Genomic DNA, 21,006 nt, shown 5'->3' on the forward strand with positions numbered 1-21,006 from the left:
GCCCTGCGCGCGATGGATCCGGCCGGCGCCGGGGCTGCGGACGCCGCACGTTCTAGAAGGTGGTCCGGGGCCGCGACTGCTGCCTCTCCCGCCCGCGGGCGGCCGGCCTCGGTGTCTGCGGGCAGGAGCGGCGGGCAGAGGCGACCTGCGCCTCCCTGGCTGGCAGCCCCCGGGAGCGCTTTCCGGGACGGGGCCCCGAGGGCAGGACGCGGGTCCGCTCTGAGCCTGCGGGGCGGCCGGCCGGGACCGCGTCCTTCCGCGCGGCGGGAGAGCCTGGCCCGGGGCTCCCGGCCCCTTCCCACGTGCGCCCCTGTGGCAGGGCCCAAAGCCCCCGAAGGCCTCGTGGGTTCAGCCTATTTCAGTGAGATGTATGCGGATTACACGCGGGCGGCACCAGAACGGGGAACAGACTTTAAAAACCACTCTGCAGATGTGGCTTTTTTATGTTTCGTGGTGTTAAGTTTTGAAGACGGGAATGGCACGTGTTGTTTACAGTGTTAATTGAAAGTTCACGGTGTTTCGCTGTACCTCTGCAATCATTACAATGTATCAGAAGAATTAGTAACGTTAGATTGCTTCACAAGCAGCCAGCACGCTTTCTTGACAATTTCTTTCAGAGCTTGTGTCCTAGAAGTTTTGTTACTGTGCTTGAAAAGGAGGCGACGTGTTGCAACGGTCTAGCCTGGTATAGGAAAAAGGGCATTGAAATTGGGGGTGAGGGGCCTATCTTTGGTGTTGGCCTCACAAAGCATTCAGAAAGGAGGTTAGAAGGTCCTGTTGCTTAGTATGCCCCAGTTCATCCTGTTAGGATTTGTCCTGGGACACACTGGCCCAGGTAGAGCAAATAGCAGTTAGAACTGACCACTCCACCCCTTATGTGCACATTCGGGCCGTTTTGTTTATTTATTTATTTCATTTTATTTATTTTTTTTTAAGATGGGGTCTGTCTCTGTCACCCAGGCTGGAGTGCAGTGGTGCGATCTTGGCTCACCACAACCTCCACCTTCTAGGGTCAAGCGATTCCCCTGCTTCAGCCTCTCAAGTAGCTGGGATTACAAGCACGTGCCACCATGGTCTAATTTTTTGTATTTTTAGTAGAGACAGGGTATCACCATATTGGTCTTGAACTTATGACCTCAAGTGATCTGCCCACCTCAGCCTCGCAGTAGTAGTGCTGGGATTACAGGCGTGAGCCACCGTGCCCGGCCAGGCCTGTTTTCTTAAACACAGAAATTGCCTTAGTGAAGAAATAGTTATGAAAATCTTTATTAGGTAATAGAGAAGAAATGACTAAGTATCCTATTCAGTATCCTCCAGCGCTGCTTGTTTTTCTCCCCACATTTTAAATTATGGTATAATACACATCACATGAAATTTACCGTCCAAACTCTTTTTGGAGACAGTCCCATTCTGTCACCCAGACTGGAGTGCATTGGTGTGATCAGCCTCCTGGACCCAAGCGAAACTCCCACCTCAGCCTCCAGAGTAGCTGGGATCACAGGCATGCGCTGCAGCTGCCAGCCTTTCGTTACCCTTCTTCAGGGCATGGTCCATGGCCATCAATACGTTCACGTTGTTGTGCAGCCATCATCACCATCCAGCTCCAGAATTATTTTTATTTTGTAAAGCCAAATCTCTGCACCTGTTAAACACTCCCCAGTCCTCCTCTCCTTACGTTCTGGCAACCCCCATTTTCCTGTCTCTATGAATTTGATTAAGTTTTTTTTTTTTTTTTTTTTTTGAGACACTGTGTCACTGTGTCACTCAGGCTGCAGTGCAGTGGCACGATCTCAGCTGGCTTCAAACTCTGACTCCTGGGCTCAACTGATTCTCCTGCCTCAGCATCCTGAGTAGCTAGGAGTAGCGTGCCACCTCGCCTGGATAGTTTTTGTATTTTTAGTAGAGACAGGGCTTCACCATGTTGGCCAGGCTGGTCTCGAACTCCTGACCTCAGGTGATCCACCCACTTCAGCCTCCCAAAGAGATGGGATTACAGATTTGAGCCACTGCGCCTGGCCACAACTGGCTTATCTCATTCAGTGTATTGTCCTCAGGGTTCACCTGGGTTGGTTGAGTTTTTTGAGGGGAGAGGACAGGGTCTCTCTCTGTTGCCCAGCCTGGGGAGCAGTGGTGCAATCCTAGGTCACTGTAACTTCGAATTCCTGGACTCAAAGAATTCTCAAGCCTCAGTCTCCCCAGTAGCTAGAACTGCAGGTGAGCACCACTGTGCCCTGCCCCGGGGCTTACTGCAGGTGAGCACCACTGTGCCCTGCCCTGGGCTCCCGACTTTTATAAGGAGCATTTTTACTCCTGGCAGTGGACATGCAGCAGGAGCACAGAACCGCAGCTCTGGAGACTTCTGGAGGGCTCCACATTCTCAGCTGCTTGCGCACAGCCAGGGCTGCCTCTGCGCTGTCCTGACCTCTCAACGCCCACATCTCTGTGGAAGCTGGCCCTGGCTTTAGCACCCTAAGTCTTACCTTCCAGGCAGGTCACGGGGTTGGTTAGCAGTCAGCTTCTAGGGGCTATTTCCTGCTGTCCTGAGGCCATCGTAGCCCTGTCTCTAAGCATCCCATGTCCCGATAGGGCATTTACCACAGCCTGGGGAGGAGTTAGTTACCTTCATTCCCATCTGCCATACAGACCACAAGCTCCTTAAGGCTAGACAGTGGGTCTTTCAGATTTCGACTCCAGTAATTTGCAGGTAGATGTTCCTTAAATCTTTTTGAAGTCGTTTTTTCTTTTTTTAAAAAATTTTAATCATTTTTTTTTTTCCATGAGGTCCAATCAGCATTGAAGTATTTTTTTTAAATGGATGAAATCATTACAGCTTTGGGTGTTTGTGAAAATCCTTGTTTTGCTTTTACAGTTGATCATTTTAAAGGGAGACATTTAATTATTTCTCATTTCTTTGTCGTTTGTCCCGTAGGTTCCCCCTAAAGGACTCAAAACGTCTAATCCAATGGTTAAAAGCTGTTCAGAGGGATAACTGGACTCCCACTAAGTATTCATTTCTCTGTAGTGAGCATTTCACCAAAGACAGCTTCTCCAAGAGGCTGGAGGACCAGCACCGCCTGCTGAAGCCCACGGCTGTGCCGTCCATCTTCCACCTGACCGAGAAGAAGAGAGGGGCTGGAGGCCATGGCCGCAGCCGGAGAAGAGATGCCAGCAAGGCCGCAGGGGGCGTGAGGGGACACTCGACTGCTGCCACTGGCCGAGGAGCTGCGGGCTGGTCACCATCCTCCAGCGGAAACCCGATGGCCAAGCCGGAGTCCCGTAGGTTGAAGCGAGCTGCTCTGCAGGGCGAAGCCGCACCCCGGGCGGCCCGGGAGGCCGCCAGCCAGGAGCAGGCCCAGCAAGCCCTGGAACGAACTCCAGGAGACGGACGGGCCACCGCGGTGGCAGGCGGCCAGGGAAAAGCAGAAGTATCTGCCACAGATGCTGGCAAGGAGAGCCCCACCTCCTCCGTCGAAGGGGGTGTGGCAGATAAGAGTGGCATTTCCGTGGAGGACTTCACGCCCCCAGGATCTGGTGCGTGCAAATTTATCGGCTCGCTTCATTCATACAGTTTCTCCTCCAAGCACGCCCGAGAAAGGCCGTCTGTGCCCCGAGAGCCCGTTGACCGCAAGAGGCCGAAGAGAGATGTGGAGCCGAGCTGCAGTGGGAGCGGCTTGGGGCCCGACAAGGGCCTGGCCCAGAGTCCCCCCGGCTCGTCACTCACCGCGACACCGCAGAAGCCTTCCCAGAGCCCCTCCGCCCCTCCTGCCGACGTCACCCCGAAGCCAGCCACGGAAGCCGTGCAGAGCCAGCACAGCGACGCCAGCCCCATGTCCATCAACGAGGTCATCCTGTCGGCGTCGGGGGCCTGCAAGCTCATCGACTCACTGCACTCCTACTGCTTCTCCTCCCGGCAGAACAAGAGCCAGGTGTGCTGCCTGCGGGAGCAGGTGGAGAAGAAGAACGGGGAGCTGAAGAGCCTGCGGCAGAGGGTCAGCCGCTCCGACAGCCAGGTGCGGAAGCTCCAGGAGAAGCTGGACGAGCTGCGGAGAGTGAGCGTCCCCTACCCGAGTGGCCTGCTGTCGCCCAGCCGCGGTCAGTACCAGAGCCTCTTGTTCTGTGCTCCCTTGCCACTAGGAGGGGCTTTGTCTGCAAGGTGGCCACGTCCCCTGAGCATTTCTGGGGGGTCTCGAGCTCCCTGCGCTCTCAGGAGGAAGTGCTGGTCGTAGCTGTACCTCGTGGACGAGGGAACCCAGGTCAGAAAGCAGGCCTCACTGCAGCCGCTCCCGTGAGGCGTGTGTGTGCGCAGGGGTGTGGCCTGTAAAGGGGGCAGGCAGCGTGTGTTAGCGGGGAGCACTGGAACGCCTCCGCACAAGTGCACAGGGAAAGGTGGCTTCTGTTTCACACCTTAACGTGACAGAAATTCCCGAAGAGTTAGGGGCTAAGTGAAGAATGAGAGTAAACTGTTAAAAGAAGCAAATAGCAGAAACTATTAAAATCATGAGGAAGTTCTTTCCGTTTACGTTCTGATGAATATTCTTGAAGTTAAATCATCATGAACATTAACAATTATTTTAGCATCTATTCAATTAAAACATCTATTGAGGCCAGGCTTGGTGGCTCACACCTGTAATCCCGGCACTTTAGGAGGCTGAGGTGGGCAGATCACTTGAGGTCAGCAGTTTGAGACCAGCCCGGCCAATATGGCGAAACCCCATCTCTACTAAAAACATACAAAAATGAGCTGGGTAGGGTGGTGCATGCCTGTAATCCCAGTTACTGGGGAGGCTGAGGTGGGTGGGAGGCTTGAACCTGGGAGGCAGAGGTTGCTGGGAGCCAAGATTGTGCCACTTCACTCTGGCCTGGGCAACAGGAAGACTCTGTCTCAAAAAAAAAAAAAAAAAAAAAGCCATACACATGTATCGAAGTACAGTCCATTCTTAACCGGCTGTGGTGGCGCGTGCCTGTAGTCCCAGCTACGTGGGAGGCGAGGGCAGGAGAACAGCTTGACCCGGGAGGTGGAGGTTGTGGTACTGCCCTCCCGCGCGAGTGACAGAGCATGACTCCGTCTCAAAAAAAAAAAAAAAGAAATACAATCTCTGTTGGAAAAATTTAAACTGCGGAAATACAGACTAAAAAGTGGTAAAAATTTTCATTTCTTCCACATCTCCCAAGTTTTATTTCTTGTTGCTATTAAAAACTTGGTGTGTGAGGCAGGCACAGTGGCTCATGCCTATAATCCCAGCACTTTGGGGAGGCTGAAGAGGGAAGATGACTTGAGTCAGGAGTTCAAATCAGCCTGAACAACGTAGGGAGACCCCATCTCTATAAATAATTTTAAAATTAGCCGGTATCGTGGTGCATGCCTGTGGTCTTAACTGCTTGGAAGACAAGCAGAAGGATAGCTTGAGCCTGGGAGGTCTGCAGTGAGCTGTGATCGCACTACTGCACTCCAGCCCAGGTGACAGTGAGACCCCGTCTCAAAATGAAAGGGTTCCTTTGTAATCTTTATATGTTTATTAGCTCTATTTCTGTTCCCCGCCCCCCTCCATTTTACTGTTAAGTACTTCTTAAAATTGGTTTCTAGATGTTGTTTACATATGGTGGTTGGTTTCCTTTGCCTGTTGTGTACATAGGAAAACCATTTTCCTACCTCATTGTTGATTTCATCTGGATCAGTGTTTGTCAGTAAGTATATGATAGTGAGACAAGGTTGCAGGGCTTCCTGGATCCCCAGGGCAACAGCCACTAGTATGACCAAAAAGCCCGTCACATACATTTCTGGACGCATCCTGGGGAGGAGCGTGCCACTGAATACCGCGCATCTAGATTTTCAGATCAAATCTAGATTTTTGGATTTTCAGGTTGAAATCGTATACTATTTTTCTCTTGGAATTTTACTTTTTTAGACATCATCTCACTCTTTTGCCGAGGCTGCAGTGCAGTGGTGACATCTCAGCTCACTGCAACCTCTGCCTCCCAGGTTGAAGCACTTCTGCCTGAGTCTCCAGACTAGCTGGGACTACCAGCACTCGCCACCACACCTGACTACCTTTTGTCTTTTTAGCAGAGACGGGCTTTCCACTACCATGTTGGCGACAGCGGGAGTCACTGTACCAGGCCTTCTCTCGGAATTTTGGAGCTGTTTGTAGTTATCAGAGCTGATGTTGCTTTTCTCCTCTCTGTTCCTCTTGGTTAAACTTCCTGAAGTTTGTCGCCATTACATGTTTTTCCGAACAGCCAGCCTTTCCTGTCTATGAGTTGTTTATGCTCATTAATCCTCACATCTTTTCACTTTCTTGGGTTTTTCCTTCTGGTTCTGGTTCCTGGCGTGTTCCTTAACCTGACAACGGAGACTGTGGCTCTTATGTTCCTTGGCGACGCGCCATGGACCTGCCTCTCTGTGCTCTTGTTGCTGTTCATTTCTGAGTCATTTGTAATTCCAGCCTTGATGCCCCCTTTAACCCTGTGGTTATTTAAAAGAGTGTCGACAGATTTTTAAATGCACACAGATTGGGGGAGGGGAGCTAATTTTTTGTAGTTGTTTAAAAACTTGACTGCATTAAGGTGTAATGGTAAGGTCTCTGAAGGAGTCCTGCTTTTTGGAATCCTTTGAGACCTCACTGTGGCCAGCACGGTCCCTTTTTGTGAATGTTGCAGTGTGGCCTGAGAAGGATGTGTCCTCACCACTCCTTGGTTACACTGTTATCACCCGCAGCGGGCACTTGCTTACTTCTCTTGGTCAGCAGACCAGACTGACTCCTAGCTGCTGGTCAGGCCCTCAGTCCGCTGGTGTCTGAGAAGGGTAAGGTCGGCCTCCCGCTGTGCTGCCAGAGGTGCCCATTCCTGCTCGGACGCCCAGGTTTTGCTTTTCACCTCAAGGCCATGCTGTTCATGCATAAATTTTCCTGTTACCCGCACGAGAAACCCCTTTTTGTCCCGTTTAAAGTCTTATTTCTTCATCTCCTTATTTGCAACCTTTTCAATGTTTTATGGTTATATTGTTACTCAATTTAAAAGTCGTTTTAGGCCGGGCGCGGTGGCTCAAGCCTGTAATCCCAGCACTTTGGGAGGCCGAGGCGGGTGGATCACTAGGTCAAGAGATCGAGACCATCGTGGTCAACATGGTGAAACGCCGCCTCTACTAAAAAAAATACAAAACATTAGCTGGGCGTGGTGGCCCGTGCCTGTAATCCCAGCTACTCAGGAGGCTGAGGCAGGAGAATTGCCTGAACCCAGGAGGCGGAGGTTGCGGTGAGCCGAGATCGCGCCATTGCACTCCAGCCTGGGTAACCAGAGCGAAACTCTGTCTCAAAAAAAAAAATAAAGTTGTCTTATAGTCATTTACAGTTGTGATTATTGATAAGCGGGAATTTGGGCCTATTTATTATTTAATTTGTTAGGCTTTCTCACCGTTTTCTTACTATTATTCTAGTGGGTATGTTTCCATTTTTTCTTTTCTTTTTTTTTTAGAGACAGGGCTTTGCTCTGTCACCCAAGCTGGAGTGCAGTGGTACTATCACAGCTCATTGCAGCCTTGACCTCCTCCTGGGCTCAAGTGATCCTCCCGTTTCAGCCTCCCGAGTAGCTGGGTCTGCAGGCACATACTACCACATCTGGCTAATTTTTAAAATTTGTGTAGCAACGGGGTCTTACTATGTTGCCCTGGCTGGTCTTGAACCCTTAGCTTCAAGTGATCCTCCCGTCTCAGCCTCCCAAAGCTCTGGGTTTATCATTGTGAGCCGCTAGCCCATCTTTCAGTTTTAGAAACAGACATGCAGCCCCTCTTTGTGTAACCGTTGAGCGCTGATGGGTCCTGTGTGCTACGCTCCCTCGGTGGAGGCTGTATATACCATCCTAGTTCCAGGTGGTTCTTACTTCTCCCCGTCAAGCAACCATAATTACTAGATTTAAGTATACATTTTACTGGTTACTTTATTTACTGTTATTTATTGCATCCAAGTTTCCCTTCTTTCTGGCAGTATTTAATGACCTTTTTTTTTGAGACAATCTCAGACTGGAGTGCAGTGGCATGACCGGCTTGCTGTAGCCATAACCCCCTGGGCTCAAGTGATCCTCCCACCTGAGTCTCCCGAGTAGCTGGAACTACAGGCGTGTGCCGCCATGCCCGGCTAATCTTTTGTATTTTTTTGAAGAGATGCCATGTTGCCCAGGTGAGCCACCGCACCCGGCCTTGACTTTTCTAAAAAAAAAATTCATACTCCAATATAATTTTGAGGCGGGTGCTCGTGATTGTTGTGGCAGTCCCAGGGTAGATGGCAATGGCTGAGACTTTAGGGAGGGCGTGGCAGTGGTGGTGATGCTGGAGGACTGGCTCGATTCGAGGGGTTGAGAAGCAAAAGAGCAGCAGGCTAGCGACAGGGATTGAGCCTGAGCACCTCAGGTGTCACATGGGAGAGGCTGGGGGAGGACAGGAGAGAAGGGTGAGGATCAGAGTGTGAGTGCTCTTGGGTGCCGAGGCCAGTCCCAGCCTCCCGGAGTTGGGCAGGTGAGTATGGAGGTGGGGGGTGCAGAGGTGTTCGAAGCCTTGGGGTTGAGTGTGGTTCTAGGCTGGGCTTCTGTGCCCTGGCCCGGGAGCAGGCCTTGGCTGTGAGAGGGGCAGCCGAGGCAGGTACAGGGGAAGGTCAAGGGGTGGTGTCGGAAAGAAGAGCACCCTGCTGTGCTGGGTGCTGCTCTGACCAGAAGGGAGAGAAGGGGGCTGGGCGCCCCCTGGGGGTAGTGGAGAGAAGTGGGGGCTAGACCCCCACCCGCACCCCCTGCCCCGTAATGGAGAGAGGGGGACTAGACACACTCTCTGTGTGATAGAGAGAAGGGGGCCAGACATGCCCCCAGGGTTGTTGGTGACTGGAATCCCACTGGAGAGGCCGGTGGAGCCCGGTGGAGAGGGGGCCAGTGATGAGGGGTCAGGGCCAGGTTTGGCCGTGCAGGGGAGCGGGGCAAGCAGACCGGAGCCAGAGGGAGTGTGCTCCAGGGAGAGTGTGTCAGTGCGGAGGGCTGTGCCGTGGGGAGGGCTGTGTGGGGCTGTGCGGGGTTTGGCCCTGGAGAGCAGGGACAAGCGCAGGCACTGCCCTGTGTGCCCTGTGTCCTTGTGCCCCTCGAAAGGTGAGGCCAGGCCACGCTGGCCGGGCATGCGGGGAGGGCGCAGGGGTGTCGGGAGCGCGGGTGTGGTGGGGAGAGGATGCCCTCCCCCGGGTTGCAGTCTGCCTCGCAGCCGCCTGCGGCCGTGGGTCTGCGCTCTGTGTTCTCGCTGCCCGTGTGGGTTTGTTCTTCAGTGACAGACTCTTTTGGTCGTTCTTCAGAGTTTATATAGAAAAGGCTACACACGTGTCACACGTGTCTATTCAGCTCGTCGTCTTTAGCCGGTGTCTAGTTTTGGGCAGATTCCCCAGACTGAAGGATCCGGCCCGTGGGCTTCAGAGGTTGGTCCAAGCTACCCTCCAGAGGCGGTACCCGCTAGCGCTCTGTGGACCGAGCTGCTCTTCTCCGCCAGCAGCGATGCCTTGAGGGCCCGTGTTTGCGTTTCTATGAACCACAGGTTCGCTGTCTTGCTTGCCAACTGAGTAATAAATGTTCTTGGTATAGTAAGGATACTAATCCCTGTTAAGTATTATTCACCTGTTTCCTAGGTTCAGTAATTTGACACTTGCTTCAAAAACGTTTTCTTTTCGTTCCTTTATAAATTCATCATCTACATGTAATTCTTGAAATCTGGATTTTCAAAATCCAAGTTCGGCTGGGTGCGGTGGCTCACTCCTGTAATCCCAGCATTTTGGGAGGCCAAGTTGGGTGGGTCGTGAGGTCAGGAGTTCAAGACCAGCCTGGCCAAGATGGTGGGTGTGGTGGCAGGCGCCTATAATCCCAACTACTGGATAGGTTGAGACAGGAGAATCGCATAAACAGGGTGGGCAGAGGTTGCAGTGAGCTGAGATTGCACCACTGCACTCCACCCTGGGCGACAGAGTGAGACTCTGTCTCAAAAAAAAAAAAAAAGTACAACGCAAGTGAACCTTAATGTAAGCTGTAGACCCTGTTTGTAACAACATATGAGTATTGCTTCATAACTTGAGATACACAACCACACTAAGCAAGATGTGAATTATAGGGGAGCAGGGCAGGGGGTGAGAGGCAGAGGAATCCTCTGTACCATCTGCTGGACTTTTCTGTTCTAAAAACAATCTGTCAGTAAATAATACATGGAAGCTGGAGAGTTGGGAGAAGTTCAGACAAAGCAGGGATGCCAGAAGAGTGATAAATGGTAAAACTAGGGACAGGTGTGTGGATTTATGACACTATTCTGTTTAATTTGTAATGTTCAAGATTTTTCACAATCAAAGGTTTTTCAGAACTCCAGATTAGTGGCCAGATGCGGTGGCTCATGCCTGTGATTCCAGCACTTTGGGAGGCCTAGGTGGGCGGATCACAAGGTCAAGAGATTGAGACCATCCTGGCCAACATGGTGAAACCTTGTCTCTACTGAAAGTACAAAAATTAGCTGGGCGTGGTGGTGTGCACCTGTAGTCCCAACTACTCAGGAAACTGAGGCAGGAGAATCTCTTTAACCTGAGAGGCAGGGGTTGCAGTGAGCCGAGATCGTGCCACCATACTCAAGCCTGGAGAGAGAGTAAGACTCTGCCTCAAAAAAAAAAAAAAAAAAAGGCCGGGCACGGTGGCTCATGCCTGTAATCCCAGCACTTTGGGAGACCGAGGCGGGTGGATCACGAGGTCAAGAGATCGAGACCATCCTGGTCAACATGATGAAACCCCGTCTCTACTAAAAATACAAAAAATTAGCCGGGCATGGTGGCATGTGCCTGTAATCCCAGCCACTCAGGAGGCTGAGGCAGGAGAATTGCCTGAACCCAGGAGGCGGAGGTTGCAGTGAGCCGAGAGCGCGCCATTGCACTCCAGCCTGGGTAACAAGAGCGAAACTCCGTCTCAAAAAAAAAAAAAAAAAAAAAAAAAAAAAAAAAAATTCCGGGTTAGCTGGACACAATGGCTCACGTCTATAATCCCAACACTGGGAGGCTGAGGAGGGTGGATCACCTGAGGTCAAGAGTTTGAGACCCACCAGGCCAACAGGGTGAAGTCCTGTCTCTACTAAAATTACAAAAATCTAGCCAGGCCTGGTAACACGTGCCTGCCCAGCTACTCGGGAGGCTGAGACAGGAGGATCACTTGAACCGGGAGGTGGAGGTTGCAATGAGTTGAGATTGTGCCACTGCACCCCAGCCTGGGTGACAGAGTGAAACTCCGTCTCTCTCAAAACAAAATAAAGGTGTTAAGAGAGAATAGAAGGAATAACTGTTTTCCTTTTTATGATGTTAGCGCTAGGTGGTGTTTTTTTTTGTTTTTGAGACAGTCTTGCTTTGGCGCCAGGCGCCAGTCTGGAGTGCAGTGGTGCAATCTCAGCTCACTGCAATTCTGCCTCCCGGGTTCAAGCAGTTCTCCTGCCTCAGCCTTCCAAGTAGCTGGGACTACAGGCATGCCCCACCATGCCCAGCTAATTTTTGCATTTTAGTAGAGATGGGGTTTCACCATGTTGGCCAGGGTGGTCTCAATCTCTTGACCTCGTGATCCGCCTGCCTCGGCCTCCCAAAGTGCTGGGATGACAGGCGTGAGCCGCCGCGCCCGGCCCTAGCTCTGGTTTTTTTACACGTCCTTTATCAAGCTGATACAGTTCCCGTTTATTCCTGTTTCTGAGAGCTGTTATGAATGGGATGTTGGAATCTGTCAGATGATTTTTTTTTTTTTTAACCTGTTAATGTGATCCTGTGATTTATGGTCATATGATTTGCCTATTGATGTGACGGGTACTTTAATTGATTTTAGAGCACAGAGCCAGCCTTGCATACCTGGAGTGGATCCCAGTGGGTCATGGCATCTAATTCTTTTTATACTTTTTAAAAATTTAGTTGTTAAGGTTTTGTTAAAGATTTTTGCATCTGTGTTGATGAGAGATATTTGTCTGTAGTGTTTTTTTTTTTCTTTCTTTTTTTTTTTTTTTTTTGGAGACAGTGTCTCCCTTTGTCACCCAGGCTGGAGTGCATAGTGCAGAAGTGTGATCTCGGCTCATTGCTCTCTCAACCTCCTGGACTCAGGTGATCCTGCCTCAGCCACTCAAGTAGCTGGGACTATGGACATGTGCCATTACACCAGCTAGTTTTTTAAGTTTTTGTAGAGAGGGGTCCCAGCCTGCGGCCCAGGCTGATCTCAAACTCCTGGCCCCAAGTGATTCTCTCACCTTGGCCTCTGAAAATGTTGGGCTACAGGTTGAGCCACCACCCCCGGCCTGTAGTTTTCTTGTAGTGTGTGCGTGTTGGTATTACGGCCATGCTGGACATGCAGAATGAGTTAGGAATCATTTCCTCTGCTACTGTTTTCTGGTTTCATTTCTTTCTTGAACGCTTGGTAAAATCCACCAATGAAGCCAGCAGGGCTCGGTGCTTTCTGTTCTGGAAGGCTACTAATTATTCCGTTTCTTGAATAGCTGCTGTGACATAATAAAAACCGTATATTTGGTCTCTGCCCCAGAATATGGCACAGAGCGCCTAAGTCTCCCAAGCAACATGGTGCTCTGAGCAGCTTCTATTCTCAAGTCACTCTTTGCCCTCGTCCCTTGAAATGTTCGAGTGAAGTGATTCTTAGCGGGGGTGGGGGGCCGGGGGGTGGTTCCTAGATGTGGGCTGCTCATCAGAAAGACCCAGCCATAAACAGAAGCTGGGGACATTCAGCCCTACCTCCTCCCTCCTACAGGAAGGGGAATGGGGTGGAGTTAGTAATTGATCATGCCTTTGTAATTAAGTCTCCATGAAAACTTCACAACTACAGGATTTGGAGAGCTTCCAGGTTGGTGAACACATCCATGTGCTGGATGAGGTGGTGGTGTACCCCAACTCCACAGGGGCACATGCTCCTTGCCCAGGACCCTTCCAGACTGCTCCCTGTGAGCCCTGCCTCTGTATCTTTAAAAATATCCTTTGTAAGAAATTGGCATTAGTAAGTAAATGCTTCGTGTGGGTTCCGTTAGCCTCTCTAGCAGATTTTCAAATCCAGGGAAGGGGCTGTGGGAGTCCTGGATTTGTAGCCAGGTGGTACAGAGGCTGTGAGTAACCTGGGGCCCCCGTGCTTGCCATTGTCCTCAGAAGGGGGCAGTCTTGTGGGACTGAGCCCTGAACCTGTCGGATCCACACTAACTCCACTTCGTGCCAGAACTGAACTGACATGCAGGATACCCAGCTGGCATCAGAGCGTCAGTCGGTGTGGGAAAGACTGGTCACAGAAGTGTCCTGAATGCGTCTAGACGAAAAGTTTGCTTTTTTCCCTGTATTCAGTGTAAGCCTATTCGGATTATCAGTTTCACCTTGTGTGAGTTTTGGTGAATGTATCTTTCAGGGAATTGGTCTGTTTCATCTACGTTATTAAATTTGTGGTCATGGAAATGTTTAGAATATTTGTTTGTTAACCTTTTAAGGGGCATGGGATTAACAGTGATTCACCCCCTCCCCCCCTTTTTAAAAAATATATCAGTAATTTGTTTCTTCTCTTTATTTTTTTACCTTTTTTCTTTCTTGAAACAGGATCTCGCTCTGACACCCAGGCTGAAGGGCACTGGCGTGATTTTGGCTCACTACAGCCTCTGCCTTCTGGGCTCAGGTGATCCTCCCTCCGTAGCCTCCTAAGTAGCTGGGACTACAGACACATGCCACCATGTCCTGCTAATTTTTGTATTTTTTTAGAGAGAGGGTTTTGCCTTGTGGCCCATGCTGGTCTGGGACTCCTGGGCTCAAGCTGTCTGCTGCCTCAGTCTCCTAAAGTGCTGGGATTACAGGCATGAGCCACTGTGCTGGCCTCTCCCTTTACTTTTAATCTATGTCTTTGTATTCAAAGTGAGTTTCTCTTTTTTTTTGAAACAGAGTCTTGCTCTATCGCCAGGCTAGAGTGCTGTGGGTCGATCTCAGCTCACTGCAACCTCTGCCTCCCTGGTTCAAGCCCTGCCTCAGCCTCCCAAGTAGCTGGAATTACAGGCACACACTACCACATCCAGCTAATTTTTGTATTTTTAGTAGAGACGGGGTTTCACAATCTCCTGACCTAGTGATCTGCCCACCTCAGCCTCTCAAAGTGTAGGGATTACAGGTGTACGAGTGTGGGCCTGGCCTCAAACTGGGTTTCTTTCTTTTTTTTTTTTTTTTTTTTGAGATGGAGTCTCACTCTGTCGCCCAGGCTGGAGAGGCAGTGGCGCAGTGTGGACTCACCGCAGCCTCCGCCTCCCAGGTTCGAGTCACCCTCCTGTCTCAGCCCCCCGAGTAGCTGGGATTACAGGCACACACCACAGTGCCCAGCTAATTTCTTTTTTTTTGAGACGGAGTTTCGCTCTGGTTACCCAGGCTGGAGTGCAATGGCGCGATCTCGGCTCACCGCAACCTCCGCCTCCTGGGTTCAGGCAATTCTCCTGCCTCAGCCTCCTGAGTAGCTGGGATTACAGGCACACGCCACCATGCCCAGCTAATTTTTAGTATTTTTAGTAGAGGCGGGGTTTCACCGTGTTGACCAGGATGGTCTTGATCTCTTGACCTCGTGATCCACCCGCCTCGGCCTCCCAAAGTGCTGGGATTACAGGCTTGAGCCACCGTGCCCGGCAATGTGGTTTCTTGTAGTCAACGTATATTTGGAGCCAGGCGAGGTGGCTCACACTTGTAATCCCAGCTTTGGGAGGCAGAGGTGTGAGGATTGCTTTAGCCTAGGAGTTTGAGACCAGCCTGGGCAACACAGTGAGACCCCATCTCTCAAAAAAAAAAAAAAAAAAAAAAAAGCAAATTAGCTAGGCATGGTGGTACACACCTGTAGTCCCAGCTACACAGGAGGCTGTGGTGATAGGATCACTTGAGCCCAGGAGATTGAAGCTGCAGTGATCTGTGATTATGCCACTGCATTCTAGCCTGGGCAACAAAGCAAGACCCTATCTCAAAAAAAAAAAGAAAAAAAATGTCTTTTCCTATTAGATCAATAAAGAATAAGAAAAGGGCCCAGCTTGGTGGCTCATAGCTGTAATCCCAGCACTTTGGGAGGCCGAGGCAGGTGGATCATGAGTTCAAGAGATGGAGACCATCCTGGCCAACACAGTGAAACCCCATCTCTCCTAAACATACAAAAATTAGCTGGGCATGGTGGTGCGTGCCTGTAGTCTCAGCTACTCGGGAGGCTGAGGCAGGAGAATCGCTTGAACCCGGGAGGCGGAGGTTGCGATGAGCCGAGATCCTGGGATCACGCCACTGCACTCCAGCCTGGGTAACAAGAAGGAAACTCCATCTCAAAAAAAAAAAAAAACTGGGTTTGGTGGCTGGTGCTTGTAATCTCAGCTACTCGGGAGGCTGAGGCAGAGAATTGCTTGAACCTGGAAGGCAGAGACTGAAGTGAGCCACTGTACTCCAGTCTGGGGGAAGAAGTGAGACTCTGTCTCAGAAAAAAAAAAAAAGAATAAGAAAAGATTTCATTTTACTTTCACTATTCCTCTATTTCATTTTACTTTCACTATTCCTCTCTGATGCTTTCTCTTTTTTACATACATTTTGGTTTCTGATGTATACATATTTCTTCTCTGCAGAACTTCTAATATTTCTCATAGGGGAGATGTACTGGCAATGAATTCTCTCAGTTTTTATTTAAAGAAGTTTTTGTGTTTTTGTTTTTGTTTTGAGACAGAGTCTTGCTCCGTTGCCCAGGCTGGAGTGCAGTGGCGTGGTCATCTTGGCTCACTGCAGCCTCTGCCTCCGAGGCTCAAGTGATTCTCCTCCTCAGCCTCCCTAGTAGTTGGGACTACAGGTACCTGCCACTGCGCCCAGCTAATTTTTTTTTTTTTTTCCATTTGAGACGAAGTTTCGCTCTTGTTACCCAGGCTGGAGTGCAATGGCGCCATCTCGGCTCACCGCAACCTCCGCCTCCTGGGTTCAAGCAATTCTCCTGCCTCAGCCTCCCGAGTAGCTGGGATTACAGGCACGCGCCACCACGCCCAGCTAATTTTTTGTATTTTTAGTAGAGACGGGGTTTCACCATGTTGACCAGGATGGTCTCGATCTCTTGACCTCGTGATCCACCCACCTCGGCCTCCCAAAGTGCTGGGATTACAGGCTTGAGCCACCGCGCCCAGCCCAATTTTTGTATTTTTAGTAGAGACAGAGTTGTACCATGTTGGCTGGGCCGGTCTTGAATTCCTGACCTCAGGTGATCCACCTGCCTCGGCCTCCCAAAGCGCTGGGATTACTGGTGTTTGCAACCGTGCCTGGCCTAAATAAATCTTTATATTGAGTTTTCAGAGATTTTTTTCCTAAATCTTTTTTTCAGTGATTTAGGAAAAAAGTAAGTCTTTACTTCTCCTTTGCACTCAAAGAATAGTTTCACTGGATATAGAATTCTATGTTTTTTGGTTTTAGTTTTTTTTTGCTTGTGTGGTTTCTGACAGGTCTGCTGCAGTTTTTATTCTTTTTGCTCTACATGTAAGAATTTTTTTCCTCTTGCTTCTTTCAAGATTCTCTGTCTTTGGTTTTCTACAGTTTGAGTACGACGTGCCTGCGCGTAGATTCTTTGGTGTTTATCCTGATCGATGTTTTCTGAGCTTCCTGGATCTGTGGTTTGGTGTCGATAATTTTGGAAAACTCTCAACTATTATTAACTCAGATGTTTCTTCTACTCCTTTCTTTCCTCTCTTTCTGGCATTCCCGTTATGCTCATTCACACTTTTGTGACTGCCCCACAGTTCTCCAGCATTCTGATCTTTTTTCATTTTTGTCTCCGCACTTCGTTTGCGAAGTTTCTGTAGACGCATCTTCCGCTCAGTGATTCTTTCCCCAGCCGTGCCCACCCTGTTGAGGAGCCCTTAGAGTCTTCACTGCCGTCCGTGTTTCTGGTTTGCGGCATTTCCCTTTCTTCTTTTGTCCATCTCTCCTCTCACGCTGCCCGTGTTTTCCTGCCTCCTGACCCCTTTTCCATTAGAGGCCTTAGCATATTAATCATAGTTATTTTTTTATCATTATTTTGAGATGGAGTCTTGCTCTGTTGCCCACGCTGGAGGGCAGTGGTGCGATCTTGGCTCACTGCAGCCTCCGCCTCCCAGGCTCAAGCAGTTCTCCTGCCTCAGCCTCCCAAGTAGCCAGGATTACAGGTGCCCACCGCCACACCCAGCTAATTTTTGTATTTTTAGTAGAGATGGGGTTTCACCATGTTGGCCAGGCTGGTCTTGAACTCCTGACCTGAAGTCATCCACCCACCTCGTCCTCCTAAAGTGCTGGGATTACAGGCATGAGCCACCATGCCCAGCTAATTTTTATATTTTTTAGTAGAGATGGGGTTTCACCGTGTTGGCCAGTCTGGTCTTGAACTCCTGACCTTGTGATCTGCCATTCTTAGCCTCCCAAATTGCTGGGATTACAGGCGTGAGCTACCTCGCCCAGCCTTTTGTTTTGTTTTGTTTTGTTTTTTTGTATCTTTTGTCGAGATGGGGTTTCACCATGTTGGCCAGGAGGGTCTCGGTCTCCTGACCTCATGATCCGCCCCCGCCTTGGCCTCCCAAAGTGCTGGGATTACAGGCGTGAGTCACCACGCCTGGCCCTATATTTTATCTTTTATACCATAATTTTACTGTAACTTTTCTATGTTTAGATGTGTTTTAGACACACACACACTTAGCGCCGTGTTACAACTGCCTACAGTATTCAGTACACGCTGTGGTACATAGCCCAGGAGCACAGGGTCTGCCATGCGGCCCAGGCGTGCAGGACGCCATGCCCTCTAGGTTTGTGTACATGCACTCCAATGATGAAATTGCTCATGATGCATTTCTCAACGCATCCCCCACCAGTAAGTGCCACGTGACTGAAAGGTAAAGCAAGCGGGCCTTCACTGGAAGGCAGCTCCTCAGCCTGGCTGGTGGTTGGCCTGTGCTGAATCTCGGCGGTGGCTGGTTTCATCTCCCTGTTGTGGAGTTTCTGAGTGCCTTCCTCAGCCGGCACCCGGGCCTTTTGCGCTCCCACCCATGATGTCATGCTGCAGCCTGCAGAACTGCAGGGACGTGGGCTCCAGCCTGTGACTCTGTTTCAGCCCTTTAGTGGCCCATGTCCCTGAGCCGTGACATTCACAAGCGTTCTTCCCTTCCTCCTGCCCGAGTGGGTGAGACGGAAGCCTGGCGGGGCTGGGTGGTGAAATGCCTTTCCCCAGCCGAGGTGAGTTCCTGGTGAAGTCGGCCTCACTGCAGAGCAGACCTGTGCCTGGAGAATGCTCTGGGCTTATTTCAAGGTGGTCACCTCCCCCTCATCCCAGAGACATGAGGTGATTTCTATTTTTCTTGGCTTTTCATGGGGAGAATCTGGTGACATTCCTGGAGGTAAAGCCCATGAAAATGTCGGACCCCAGGAGATTCTCGCGCCTGCCATGTTCAGCCTCCAGCATTTAGTCCGAGTCCAGTTCCCACCGGCGCCGTCTCTACAGACCATAGATTCTGCCCCATGTGAGCTGATCTCGCTGTGATTGTCTGTGGCAGGAGCGGCGTCCGTGACTTCACTTCTTTATGGGTCCAAGAATAGGTGTTGATTTTCACTTCTTTCAGTGTTTTTTGGTAGTTGTTGTAAGGCCGTGGTGTGTGGCTCCAGGCTCTTTACATGTGAGAGTTGAAACCAGAGGCTCACTCCCCAACCATTGTTTTTGTTAGCTAGAATTTTCCATTGCTGGCATGTGGGAAAGCTACCCATTTTATCATCATATCAAATTCACTTGTAAATTCTAATAGTTCTTCACTTGAGACTTTTAGATTAACAAGATAATCAAACATAACATCTGCAAATTATTTGTACCCACTTTATGTCCTTTTTTTATTTTATAAAAGTACTTGCTGGGCGTGGTGGTATGTGCCTGTAGTCCCAGCTACTCGGGAGGCTGAGGCTGGAGGATCGCTTGAGCCCAGGAGTTCTGGGCATAGTGCGCTATGCCGATCGGGTGTCCACACCAAGTTTGGCATCAATATGGTGACCTCCCGGGAGTGGGGGACCACCAGGTTGCCTAAGGAGGGGTGAACTGGCCCAGGTCAGAAATGGAGCAGGTCAAAACTCCTGTGCTATAGTAATGGGATCAGTAATGGGATCGTGCCGGTGAATAGCCACCACACTCCAGCCTGGGCAACATAGCAAGACCCCGTCTCTAAAAAAATAATAATAATAAAAATAAATACTTGCTATATTTTTTCTCCACCTTGATTTCTGTTTTTCCCCTCTGCATGCAGCTCCTTCCATTTCATGGTTAATAAGTTGAGGGCATTGATGTCACTTTAAAACACCAGCTCCTCCCTACCTGGGACGGCCGGTGCCAGCCACGCAGTCAAGGCTGCCATGTGCCCTATTGTACTAAGCAGTAAGTGTCCCTTTCTGTGTGTGCCTTGCCAGGAAACACTGTGTCACTAATACAAAGAGATGTGAGGGTGGGAGCTCCAGGAAGGAGCTGTGCGTCCCCAGGTCCCAGTGGCGCATTTGCTCACTTCCTGTCCTGGGTTCCCGGCTGCTTGCCAGGAGACAGAACAGTCTCTGAGCCTCTACATCCAGGTGAAGAGGAGTGTTCGGCTAACCTCTAGGCAGCAGAAAAGGACATGCCGGGGGTGGCCAGAGGGACTGCTCTGGAGAGAAGGAGCCTTTAGGATGCCCCTGGCTCAGTGTGGTGTTGCCTCCCTCTGCTGTAGCTGGTAGAAGAGGCTCAGGGTAGAAGTCGCACTGCTCACTCCGCCCAGACCTCTTGCCAGTCCCTCTTTCTTAAAAGTCACCTGACCTCCAAATCTCCTTCCAGCTCTGAAATTGTGTGATCTAGGCTGTCACTGTCTTTCACTTTCTTCTGAGACATGATCTTTCATTGTGGAACTACAATTCCCAGAATGCAACCCTTGAGTTAGCATTTACTTCCTGCAGAGCCATTAACAGCCAGGTGCAAACATTTCCCGTCAATTGGCAGAAAACAACCTTGAGGAACCTTGAGGAGTGTCCGGAGTTTAGAAAACTTAGGGATGGGTAAGCCTGCTTTCAGTGTCTTGGGCCCAAAAATGAAAATTTAAATTTCCTGCAGGAAATTTAAATTTTTTGGGTGCATTTTGGTTGAGATTTTAATAAAAGAAAAATGAAATCGGAAGAGAAATGCATAGAAACGTCTGTCTGATTTATTTGAAGAGGTGGAAAGTGACAAATAGACTAAATCCTTTAAAATATTTTTTGTTCCATGTTTAAATTTATTTTTTCTAATGAAGTGTAATTTACAGAGAGTAAAATACAGTGATACTGCGGTCACAGTTTGATGAATTGTAATATACATCTAGGCTCATGTAACCTGGTGTTTGGATTCTAAAATTATCTTACTGGTCGTCCTTACCCCAACCCATGCTTCAGTGACCAGGGAGACAGTGGCTAGGGAGCTGCCACGTTCCCTGGAGCCCGAAGAGGTAGAAGGTGCAAGGGGAGCCACCCCAGGAGCAGGCGAACCTGGCAAGGTGCGGCGGAGCCAGGAGGAGGCCCCTGCTGCTTGTTTACTGCCCGACCCGTTGTCCTTGTCCATTAAACTCTATTAAGAGTCAGCAAATGACAGCCAGCTGGGAGGGCTGTGGGACCGGAAGCGTTTCTCAGCCATCGGACGCTCCCTTCGGAGGCCGGTTTGCAGCCTCTGCCTCCATCCAGTTGCTCAGCCGTGTGTGCTCCTTCCTTTCCAGTCAGGAAGGAAGTTACTTTTTCTACTCAAAAGGGTTTCTTCTGAAGAGCCAGCTTAGAACTCTCCAGTCTTTTTAAAAATGAATTGCCACCTAAGTGCTGCATCCCCTCCTGTTCCCAGGCGTCGTGCAGGCCCCGCGCAGCAGAAGCAGCAGCTACCTGCAGGGTGGCTCCTCTCCAGGGAGCTGCTTGCTTCCCTGACCTGGCTTGCACACAGCACAGTCCCCTCAGAAGCTCACTCCTAGCGCTCAGCAGCCTCTCC

The 21,006-nt window shown here is 50.2% G+C and overlaps 1 protein-coding gene across 2 annotated transcripts in view; it reads left to right on the forward strand.

Moving 5' to 3' along the window:
- Nucleotides 1-21,006, forward strand: part of THAP4 (THAP domain containing 4) — a 50,776-nt gene that overhangs the window by 624 nt on the left and 29,146 nt on the right. The window contains exon 2 of one of the 2 annotated variants that reach the window (XM_039470045.2): nt 2,930-4,092. In XM_039470045.2, coding sequence (XP_039325979.1) covers nt 2,930-4,092 — 1,163 coding nt within the window. Of the gene's footprint in view, nt 1-2,929; nt 4,093-18,924; nt 20,058-21,006 lie in introns of those variants that run through there. The other variant, XM_010347295.2, reaches the window with a different exon arrangement.

The sequence above is a fragment of the Saimiri boliviensis genome, chromosome 5 (assembly GCF_048565385.1).
Source record: "Saimiri boliviensis isolate mSaiBol1 chromosome 5, mSaiBol1.pri, whole genome shotgun sequence".
Classification (NCBI taxonomy): Eukaryota; Metazoa; Chordata; class Mammalia; order Primates; family Cebidae; genus Saimiri; species Saimiri boliviensis.